Source organism: Crocodylus porosus, unplaced genomic scaffold (genome assembly GCF_001723895.1).
Source record: "Crocodylus porosus isolate Cpor-Errol unplaced genomic scaffold, CroPor_comp1, whole genome shotgun sequence".
In the NCBI taxonomy this organism is placed as follows: Eukaryota; Metazoa; Chordata; order Crocodylia; family Crocodylidae; genus Crocodylus; species Crocodylus porosus.
The window spans coordinates 15,586,179-15,597,176 of NW_017728948.1; the positions used below are offsets into that span (position 1 = coordinate 15,586,179).

Below are 10,998 nucleotides of genomic sequence, written 5' to 3' on the forward strand. Positions count from 1 at the left end.
CCTCCACAAGAGAAGGCTGAGGGGGGATCTAGTGGCCTGTTACAAACTAGTCAGAGGGGACCAGCAGGCACTGGGGAAGTCCCTGTTCCCTCAACCACTACCAGGAGTGATCAGGAATAACGGTCACAAGCTGGCAGAGGGTAGATTCAGGCTAGATATCAGGAGGTGCTACTTCACGGTCAGGGCGGCTAGGGTCTGGAACCAGCTTCCAAGAGAAGTGGTGCTGGCTCCTACCCTGGGGGTCTTTAAGAGGAGGTTAGATGAACACTTTGCTGGGGTCATTTGACCCCAGTACTCTTTCCTGCCATGGCAGGGGGTCGGACTAGATGATCTACTCAGGTCCCTTCCGACCCTAGAAACTATGAAACGTACCTCTTAATTTGGCTTTTGGGTATTGCTGAGACTGAAGTCCAGGATTCTAGTAATGCTTTCTGTGAAGAGGATGGGCTATACAAGAGTTTCCTGCCCTTGGAACGACTCAAGATCTACAAGGGCCAGAATGGACCAGAAATATCCTCTCCAGGAAAGAGGAGTGCCCAAAACCCTAACAGATCTTCTGAGTGACTCTGTGACTTCAGCACTTGGAGCAAAAACAGCCCTAAGAAGGACTGTTGTTTTAGTAAGACTGTTGTTGTAGTCATGATGGTCCAGAAAATATGTGAGGAGCAAAGTTATTTTGGTGACATTTTTTATTGGGCAACCTGTGCAGTTGGGAGAGATGTTAGGCAAGCACACCTGAAAAAGGGCACTTTATGCCCAAATCATTTTGCTAAAAGCTTATCTAATGTCTCCCCAGCTATACAGTTGGTTCAATAAAAGATATCACCAAAAAACCTTGCTTCTTTGTTTGACATTGATGCCTACCCTCAGGGTAGTCTGAGTTATGCTAAAAGATTGAGGACTTAGACCCGCGGGAGGGAGGTTTCTGTCATAATAAACAATTCCAAGGAGTGGCCCTTGGAAATGTAGCCTGCAACTGTCTTAGTAATAGAGACAATTCATATCAGCCCAGCAATGCCCCAAGCAACACACTACCTAGAGAAATCAATAAGAATCTTGTTAAAATTTTCAGTAAAACCAATTATGGAGAAATACTGTATCACATAAATCCAAAATGGCCTTCTACAAAACTCAGGACTGAACTAGAAAATGTCCTATTAGCCCTGTCAGCTGAGAGAAGCTATATCTTAAACCTGCTGTAATCAGTACCTTTGGCTTCAGCAGAGCTGCATCCACTCACTTTATGTCTGAACATGGCCTGAGAGGCATAGTTTTTTTTATAAAATGATTGCAGTGCTTAATAATATGAGTTAATAATACTCGCTACAATTCAGAGACAATATAAATAGAAGTGCAAGATGCATATCAGTAAGTTAGTATAAGTAAGTGTAAATGTAAGTTGGTATAACCTATGTGACAAGGGCCATTAGTCAATTGAGGTTGTTGGATGTCAGCAAGCATAAACTGGTAAAATTTGCTCTCCAAAAGGGTAGAAGACTAGCAGCAAAGTACAAGTTACCTTAGTTTTTGTTGCACTTGTTTGTTAATATTATTGCTGCACTTTTCTATCAGTTTATGCTCGCCTAAACTCACTCCCCACTTCACACTATTCACCACTAGTGACTACTCTGAATTTGACCTACTGAGAGTATATGAAAAGGAATATACTTTAGCTGAAAAAAAAACCCGTTGGGGTGAAGTTTAATGAAAAACCGATCGCACTGTCTAGATAATGGCTACACTATTGAGACAGGAGCTAGACCCATTTTGCCTAAACAATACCAGGCCTGGCTTGCAGTGCCCTAGATATACTAGTCCTGCTATCTAGCAAGCAGAGATATTTTTCCAAACTGCATACATGACTCAAACTAGTCATTTCCATTTATCATTTAGAACTAAATTGAATTTAGCTGGTCCCCAGAGGTAAAAAAGCTAATGAATGGTTTATAAAGTAAAATATTTTTATTCCAAATATTCAGCATTGGATTTATTGCGTCAATATTATCCATATGGCTTTGTCTCCCTTTTTCCTTTCATTTTTGACCTTGCAGGCAAGAAGAAAAGAAAATTAAGTCGCAGTTCAGTGAAGGACCTGTGAAAGATGAGCGTGTTTTAAATCTGCAGAAAAAGATTACAGAAAAAACTATGGAGCGTAAAAAGCAGGCTGAACTCTTAAAGGTTACACCCCTGAAAACTAGTGCAGTGAGGCCCTGGGAACCACAAAAAGTAAGCAAATAATTATTACAATAAGCAGTCATGATGGGCTTACTATTTTGAAGCTACATTAGCAAAGTGTTACTTTAGGGTTAAATCAGCCAATCTGTTGAAATAACAACTATAGAGCTATTTTGTATGGACCCTTGGTAGGACTCAATTCCTTGCCTTGGGGAAAGCTGTATTTTCAACTTTAAATAGTGTAATAATGGTAAACCTTTCTGAGGATGTGTCTACAGCTTTATAATCCCCTTCAAGGCCACAAAGAGCACAGTAGTTTATCATATGTTTTATTGTAGGTCCATGCTTAAGTCCACCCCCAATCAGCAGAGAAATTATTTAAATCTTAATTCAAGAAAGTACTTGCAGTTGTTAGGGTCCCTAAGGCAGCCTAATGGGCCGTATCTGCCTGGGGGTTTGGCTGGCAACCCTAACCCAGCTAATGACTCTAGCTGGCCATGGCCTGAGCTTTCTGACTGGCTGCTGGGAGAGCCACTTCTCCATTTAGTTCCAGCTGTAGTAACAGACTCCAGGCAGCCGAAATAGTTCTGGTTAAGGTCAGCTTCAGTAAGGCTCTCTGACTTTCTGGTTCCTGACCCTGCTTGGTTCTGTTCTTGGACTCCAGTTTGTGGATTTTCCCTTGGATGTGGTAACTTGGCTCCTAAATCAGTCCATGTTTTAGACTACATGCCTGGCTCCTACCTTCCCTAACCACTAGGCAAGACCACCTATGACCTAGTTCATTACAGCAGACTCCCATGCCTTTCCTGAGTATGGATACTATTCTGTATTGGTCAAAGGCTATTTCATTATGTTACCGTGTCTAAACCAAATCAGACCTGATTTGCGTAGCATTTAGTCTAGTTGAGTTGCATGGGGCAGAGAGTAGAATCACCAAGCTTACAGGTGACACAAAAGTGGGAGGCACTGACAACATACTAGAGGGTCTGAATTAAAATTCAAAAGCATCTGAAAAAGGGAGCAATAAATAATGTGAAATCCAAAGATGAATGTAAGGTACTGCACAGGGCAGAAAAAAAGCCCAAATCCAGAATGGAGGATAAACAACTTGGCGGGAACCCTGCCAGGAAAGGTCTTGGGGTTGCAATAGATAACAATTGAACCAGCAATGTGATGTTGTCACAAGAAAGACAAATGTAGTTTTGAGTTGGATTCACAGAAGCAGCATCTGCAAGACACAGGAGGAGATACTACAATTCTGCTCAGTGCTGGTTAGGCCTCTATTGAAGTGTTCTGCCCAGTTTTGGGCAGTACTTTGTTAGAAGGATGTAAAGAAATTGGAGATATATCATAGGAGAGCAATGAGTATGACAATGATTGGAAGGTAAGCGATACAAGGAAAGGCTAAAGGAACTAGGTGTGACAACAAGGTCATGGGCAGTCATGCCTCGTGGTTAGGCCTGGACTTAGGAATTTAAGTCCGGAACCAAGGGTCAGGAGAGATTCACGGCCATGGTCTAGATCCACTGGTCAAGCCAGAGTCAAATTACTAAAGATGTGGTCAGGAAGAGGGAGCCAGAACTAGGAAGCCACAGGTGACACCAGAGTTAGGAACTAAGAGTCATAGTTGAGCAGACACAAGTATCAAGCTACATGCCAGAGTCAAGGTAGTCTACATGCTCACCAGGAGACTTGTGCAGACAACTCATCAAGGTGTGCCCTGCTGGTTTTAAGGCCATTTGGTGCAGCATCAGGTTCCTGCCAGCACACCAGGCAATGAAGGACAGTTCATCACATCAGCAGGAATACTGACTCATTACACTGAGTGTGTTTAGTTCCAAGAAAAGCATATTAAGGTGGGGAGCATGATAGCAGGTTTTCAAATATTTGAAAGATTGCCATAAAAGAGATGGAAAAACAATGTTCTTCTTTGGCCAGACAAAAGCTATGGAGTTTAAACTATAGAAAACCAGATTTAGATCGAGGCCCTAAAACAGTGCCCTCTAAAATTTTGATGGTGAAGACCACTTTTTGGCACCCCAGAATCTACCATGTCCCCCCTTCACCTGCTCCCACCCCCCTCACTGTCCCCCGCCTCCTGGACAAGCTGCCTGAGCTCTGACCCCGCTCATCCAGCCCAACCCGGGCAGCAGGGGACATGGCTTAGCCTATCCACATGCATCCTGCCGCTCCCAATCGTGGAGACCAGTCGATTGAAACCAACTGCTTGGTGACCACTGTCCTAGAAAAATTGCCTCATGATCAGAACAGGATGCTGAAACTACCATGAAAAGTTATGGAATCTCCTTCCTATGAGGGTTTCAGAAAGAGGCCAGATAGATATGGTTTAAGAAGAGCAAAACCCTTGTAGGTGCAAGGGATTGGACTAGATCACTCTTGAGATCTCTTCCAGCCCCATAGTTCTAAGCCCTCTCTTGGGCTTAGATGTCTATACGTCATCTTTCCTTTCTTATATTGTATTGCTTGATCCCTGAATGTAAGAAAGAATGAGATCCCCTCCCTGTCTTAAAACCCAAAGCTAACATTTTGGCTTTGCTTACTCTATATAATCCCTTTGAATGCAAGGGATGATATACACTCAACCACATACACTCACCGTTAAATTCATGCAAAATAGAATTACATTTACAACTTAGAAAACTGGCTACAAAGACAAATGCACTGTAAACAGGAGAGAAGTTATTCTAGAATTTTTGGCATCATTTAGATGTGAAGTTGCTTTGTCTCTGTGTGCTGAGCTTTTCCAGAGTGCTGCTTTTGTGAATCTGGTTGTTGAGTCAGCATGCCTGTAGAATTTGATACAGGGGACTTATGTAGCTGAGTGTTGATGTGTTGTGAAAAGAATAAACTGGTGACAGAGGGAGAATATCAGGTGGAGGCAAGACTGCACAACAATACAGATGTTGTTTAGTTTTGCTGTGACCTAATATTTTTGTAGAAAAATGTATCTGTTTGATTCAGATGAATCAAGTTGGTCAACCCACCCAGATTTGGTTCTCTTCATCACCAGGAATCCCAGTTTTCCCTGATAAAAAAAAATCACAAGTTCTCTGATAAAAAAATCACAGATTCTCTGAAAACACCTCCCCCAAATCTGTAATTAAAGTGAAACGCCACTATATATAGGTATCAGTTGAACACAATGTTGATATATTTACAATTTTAAAGCAAATTGAAAGCCTACCAGTGCCTCAATCACAATAATAAAATAAATTCTGAATACCATATACTTTGGTATTTGATTTGGGGGTTTTTATCATAGAAAAATTAGAGCTGCACCCCCTGTCCCCTTTAATCACAGAATGCAGGTCCAGGCCCCTCGCTCCCCACCCACAGCCTCCCAGCCTTGCTAGTATCCTTCACTCTCCCCCAAAAACCCTCTGGCCCTGCTGGTGCCCCTCACTCTCCCCCTACATCCCCATGGCCCTGTTGGTGCCCCTCACTCCTCCCCACAGCCCCTGGCCCCTCTGGTGCCTCTCACTCCCCCCTGCCCTCCCAACACCCCCACAGCCCTGCTGGTGCCCCTCACCCACCACCCACAGCCCCTTGCCCCCCCAGCCCTGCCAAAAGGGCTGTCAGGGTTACAGGGCCAGGGACCAGGATCCACAGTCTCCTTCCCCCCGCAGCAGCTTCTGAGCTCCTTGCTACTGTGAGCTCTGCGCTGCCCTGGCAATGCATCCCCTTCCCACCCAGCAGCAGTGAGGGGCACAACCCTGCGCCGCTGTCCCTGCTGCTACCAGGCAGGCAAGGGACACCTCGCCAGGGCCGTGCAGAGCTTGCAGGAGCAAGGAGCTTCTCTGCCTGGCCCTGCTCTGCCCTGCTGCGCTAGGTCCCTCCTGCTGGACTGCTAAGGCCCCAGCAGGGTTCGTATTACACTTCCACTCTTGGTGGGGTCTGCGTCAGTGGCAGCCGGAACCTGGAAGGAGTTGCCACCATCACTCAGGCTGCTTAGAAAGGCATGGGTGGGCCAGGGCCTCTCATTTCTTATGGGGAGGACTCTTGTCTCTTATGGCAGACTTATGGGGTGCTCTCATTTCTTATGGCAGGGCTCAACCCCCCCTGAGCCCCACTCATATTTTGAACCTTGCTCTCCAGGCTGCCTGGCAGCTATGTGCATATACATTCACGTGGCACCTCCTGCCTGACCGCCCTCCTCCTGCTCCCCCAGCCCCTTGCAGGCTGGAACTCTACCAGCCTCCAGAGAGCTCTTTGCAGAAGTGCACAATCCATGTGTTTCTCCGTTAAAATGAAAAATCCACATTTTCCTCAGGTAAAAGGGGAAATCTGTGGGTTTTTTCCATTTTCCTATAAGAAAGAGAAAACCTAGATCCCTGTTCATCACAACTCATTTGAAGTTACTGTGCTTAAGCCAATTGTGATACCAAGTAGAATTTGTACCTGCAAGCCCTCTAGATAGTTGTATTGAAGTAATGTTGTTAGTGTCACTCTCAGCTGAGCTACGATACTTTGTCTTTCCCTTCTTCAGGGCTTTCTGCAAGAGAACCACTGGAAAGTGCTGGAAAAGAGTCGGGAACAACAGTTCAAAATGCTTCAGCATGGCCTAGCATCCAGAGAAGCAGCTCAGAAAATGGCTACATGTGAGGCAGCAAAAATTGGAGCGACTTCTTGTATATTGCGATCCTAAGTAAAAACCAATGATTCTGGAACAACTGCAGCCCTGGTGGTGATGGAAACCATTCCCACTGCATCTGCCAAGGGTCAGTTTTGCCCTTGTCACACCTGAACATGCTCTGGAGTCAAATTCTGATGTGCACAAGCAAAACTGAAGCAGAATTTAGAATTTTTATAGAGTAAAATTGTCATTTCAATCTATGCTGGAATGTTTTTCCTTTTAGAACCAGCAGTTGTAAGAAATGGAATTACTTACATTGAGATTTCTGTGACATGGGGATGAATAAATTGGTGAGACCACTGTAGATTTTGCGTGCATCTGAAACAGTTACAGACTGGGCCACTTGTTTGCCATGTTAATTTCCTGAAATGAAGACTAAAAATGGGTAAAAGAAACTCATAGAATATTTATTTGAACCTCTAACATCTCACAGGGTGAGATCAGCTCTAGTTTGTGACATATTTCTATACAACAGTGCCATCATCCCTACCAGCAGGACAAGCAAAGTCAACACTAGTTGTGGAGGGCGAGAATGAGAGAACTAAGTCTGAGTTCCTGTGTATTGTCAAATACAACATATTTTTGAGTATAGTCAGGCTTTCTATCTCACTTTCCATCTGTAAAAGGGGTGGGGAGTGTCAATGTTGACTTATGCTCTAGTTCAACCTGTTATGTGGAGCAATAGACCTACCACTCTAGCCTTTCAGAGGGATTATATGACATGGTGACCTGTGGTAGTAGTAGAGACTAGAGTCTGACCTTCTGAGGAGGTCCCTTCCAGTTCTGTGTTCCTAGAGGTGAATTCCCTCCATCTCAAAACAGTGGAAAAAGAAAATAATATTCCTTAACCTCCATAGAAAGTAGCCTCCAGATGCATTTAGATTGCTGTTAGTCTACCTGAAAGATAACATAGCGTCTATGCTGTCTCCGGAAAAGGTTCTTCATGTCATATGATTGAATCTAGGCACAATGCCAAGGTGGATATAAATCTGAATTAAAAACTGCATCAATAGGAAAATATAATGCATTTCTATCTTAAATTCGTACCAGTTATGAGGTGTTTTGTTACTGCACTTGCAGATATTTAAATTGAATTAGAATCTGTCTGACATTAAGTGGAGGCAGGTGCTCCTAACACTCACAGAGCAGTAGCATTCTCTACCAAAGAAAAGCCAACAGAATTCTTTTGTTGCCATCTAGCTGTGAAAATATTTTCTATGCTGTGCAACAGTCCTATACATTTTGTACATCACAAATGTAGCCTGTCTAAATTGCAGATGATTTGAAGAGGCCCCTGGACTCACAGGTGTTGCAGGGGTACAAAGAAATCAATGTCACTCTAATGCTGCAATACAGGGGGCTGGAGAACAAGGGAAGGGAGTCGTTGCTAGAGTGGAAACAGAAAGTCTGGCACACACAACAATTGAACTGTTCCAAGAGCATCACTGATTGGGAACAAGTTCTCAATTGTCATGATTCAGTGCATCCTTACACTGCCAGGGCTTCCAAGAAGAACGGTTATTTTCAGGCATTGCCATGCCGCTGAAATGCCATGAGGGGGTTGGAGTGGGGCATTCCCTAACAGTGGCAAAGGCCTGGAGTTTCCCCAGGATTATATACTAGCAGGGGAGGAAGATGGCAAGTGGCTGTGAATGGGGTCTGCCTAGCCCCTGCTTCTCTGTTCCCAGGGAGGTGGATTCAGGTTTCAGCTTTCCCTAGAAAGCCACGCCATACATTTTGGCATACCCTCTGCCCCCAGTATCCATTGTGAGGTTGGTTGATGGGCAGGTGGGTAGATGTGCCTTTAATGATGAACACCCATCAACTGTGGGATGTGGGAAAGCTGCTAGAGCACAATGACACTTAGTGCCACAGAATGGCTGTCAGTTCCTGTCAGGGGCTCTAACCAGGTAGCCTAGCCCTGACTAACTGCTCATCTGGCTAAACCTGGCAGAGATTCGTTGGTCTTCTGTGGTAAGCCTCCCTGGGTCCTGAGCTCTCAGCACTCTGATTTCTGACCTTGCTTGGCTCTGCTTTTGGAAATGCCACTTGGCTTTGGTAACTCAGTCTCTGATGCCAGAACCCTGATCTGGCCTGCAGCCCTGGATTTCCCCCTTGGATTTGGTAACTTGGTCTCTGATCCTAGGACCCTGACTCAGTCTCTTAACTTGGACTCTGCTCCTAGGATTCCCCCTCGGTTTGGATACCTTGGACTCTAGCTCCTGTCTCTGGCCCTCTCCTCATGGCTTACCTACTAGGCAAGATTGTCTACACACCAGTCCTTACAATTGTATGCTTACAATGGCCAACATCTAGGACTCTGATGTGTTATAGCAGGGGTGAGCCAAATGTGGCCCAATAGGCCATTCTATCTGGCCCACAGGGCCCCTAAAAAAATTAGAAAATCAATACTTATCTGCCCCTTGCTGCCTGTCCTGTGGCCCTCAATGGCTTGCCAAAACTCAGTAAGCAGCCCTCTTACCAAAATAATTACCCACCCCTGTGTTATGGGGTCCAGACAGAAGTGATAATTTTCACCTGATCTGGCCACAGAAAGTAGTTTATAGTCATGACCAAACACGCATACATGGTTGCAAACTGCTCCAAAAATATCCGGTGGGGAAAAAATCTGAATCCTCATTGCATGAGGGGTCAGAGGAAGATGTTTCAAAACAGGAAGTCTTCTGTAACTTGTATCTGTGCTGCCTCCCAGCCTGACCCTGTTTTCAGAATGGGAGGGGGGAAAGGGAGTGGAGGGAGTCCGGTCTGGGGGGTTTCAGCCCCCACTGGGGGGGGGGGGAGAATTGGAGTCCCCCCAAAGTGCTGCCTGGAGAACCCCTAAAACAAGATCCCTCTGTTCCTTCCCCCCTCCCCTTCTGAAAACAGGGCAAGCTCCCAGGGAGGAGGGGCTGTTGCTAGGTGGAAGTGGCTGCAGGCAGGCAGCCAATAGCTAGATTCCCCTCCCCCTGGAGCCAAGAGTGAGCTTCTGTTTGGTTGGGGGGGTTGCTGTAACTCAGCACCTTCCTGCAAAGCCCCAGTTACTGCGGGGAGCTGCGTTTCTGTCTGCACCCATAGCATTGAATACACTTCTTCAACATTCAGCTGTACCTAGCACTTGGAGACTTATGCTACAGCCTACTGTCTCCAAAAAGCTAGATGCAGTCTTCAAGGCCCTTAATGAGTTGGGTCCAAGCTGTCTCAGGGACTACTTTTCCTTTCATGTCCACTTTCAGGGCAGTGCAGATGACGATGACATGGTGGTTGGTGTCCTCAGGCCAAAACTCAAAAGGCCTAGAGGAGAGAGGCCCCTTGTGGCTTACCTACTAGGCAAGGTTCTCAGTAGGGGATGGGGAGGGGCGTGGTGCTTACTGCTATGCGCAGGCGGCTGCAGGCTGAGGGGCCGCACCAGGCTCCTACCGGGGGGCGCAGGCCCCCGGATCTGCGCATGGAACAACAGCAGGCTGTTGCTGCAGGCTAGGGCTGGCAGCACAACCAGGCAGCTGGCGGGCAGGTTGGGAGGCTATGGCAAACTTTGGGGTGGCAGCAGCGCCCCTCCCAGCACCACCACCACTGCCCACCTGGAGCACCAGGAAGAGACAGATGCTGCCGCTGGCCCCAGCCTTGCTTGCAGGAATGAGGCGGAGGTGCTGGAAGGGGGCTGCTGCCACCCCAAAATTCACTGTAGCCCTCCCAACCTGCCTGCCGAGCACTGGGGAGAGCCCGGTGGCACTGCTGGCCCCAGCCTGCAGCAGCAGCCTGCTGTTGTCCTGTGCACAGATCTGGGGGCCTGCACCCCCCCAGGAAGAGCCCGGCGCAGCCTCCCAGGGGGCACAGCAGCAAGAGCCACACCCTGCATCCCACACCCCACATCCACCCCCAGTTCCCACTGCTTTGCTGACTGCTGCAGCCCTGGAAGAAGCTGATGGGCTGCGCCGCACCCTTCCCCTAGTCCCAGCCTTACTCCCTCCCTCCCCCACCACCACGGGAACGTATCTGTATGTGTTCCATTGTAAACTGGGTTTGCTTTATGCAAATTTAATTTAGGTGCCTTTCTCCAGGAATACATGTACCACATAGAGGAAAACCTGAACAAGTCATGATTAGTCTAATTCCTGCTTTTCTGAGACAGTGATGCACATGACTTATTTGAGTAATGCATTACTTTTGGT

At 46.5% G+C, this 10,998-nt stretch overlaps 1 protein-coding gene and 1 long non-coding RNA gene across 4 annotated transcripts in view; one reads left to right on the plus strand and one right to left on the minus strand.

Moving 5' to 3' along the window:
• Window positions 1–7,224, plus strand: part of CFAP99 (cilia and flagella associated protein 99) — a 105,072-nt gene extending 97,848 nt beyond the window's left edge. For 2 of the 3 annotated variants that reach the window (XM_019553327.1, XM_019553329.1), the window contains exons 15-16: window positions 2,052–2,226; window positions 6,683–7,224. In XM_019553327.1, the coding sequence (XP_019408872.1) occupies window positions 2,052–2,226; window positions 6,683–6,841 (334 nt within the window). In that variant the 3' untranslated portion in view covers window positions 6,842–7,224. The remainder of the gene's footprint in view (window positions 1–2,051; window positions 2,227–6,682) is intronic. The other variant, XM_019553330.1, reaches the window with a different exon arrangement.
• LOC109322283 lies at window positions 6,832–10,116 on the minus strand. Its single transcript, XR_002104344.1, has 2 exons — window positions 9,969–10,116; window positions 6,832–7,192 (listed from the first exon to the last, which is right to left on the minus strand). It is a non-coding gene; the product is annotated as an uncharacterized LOC109322283 (long non-coding RNA).
• Between the last annotated feature and the right edge of the window lie 882 nt (window positions 10,117–10,998).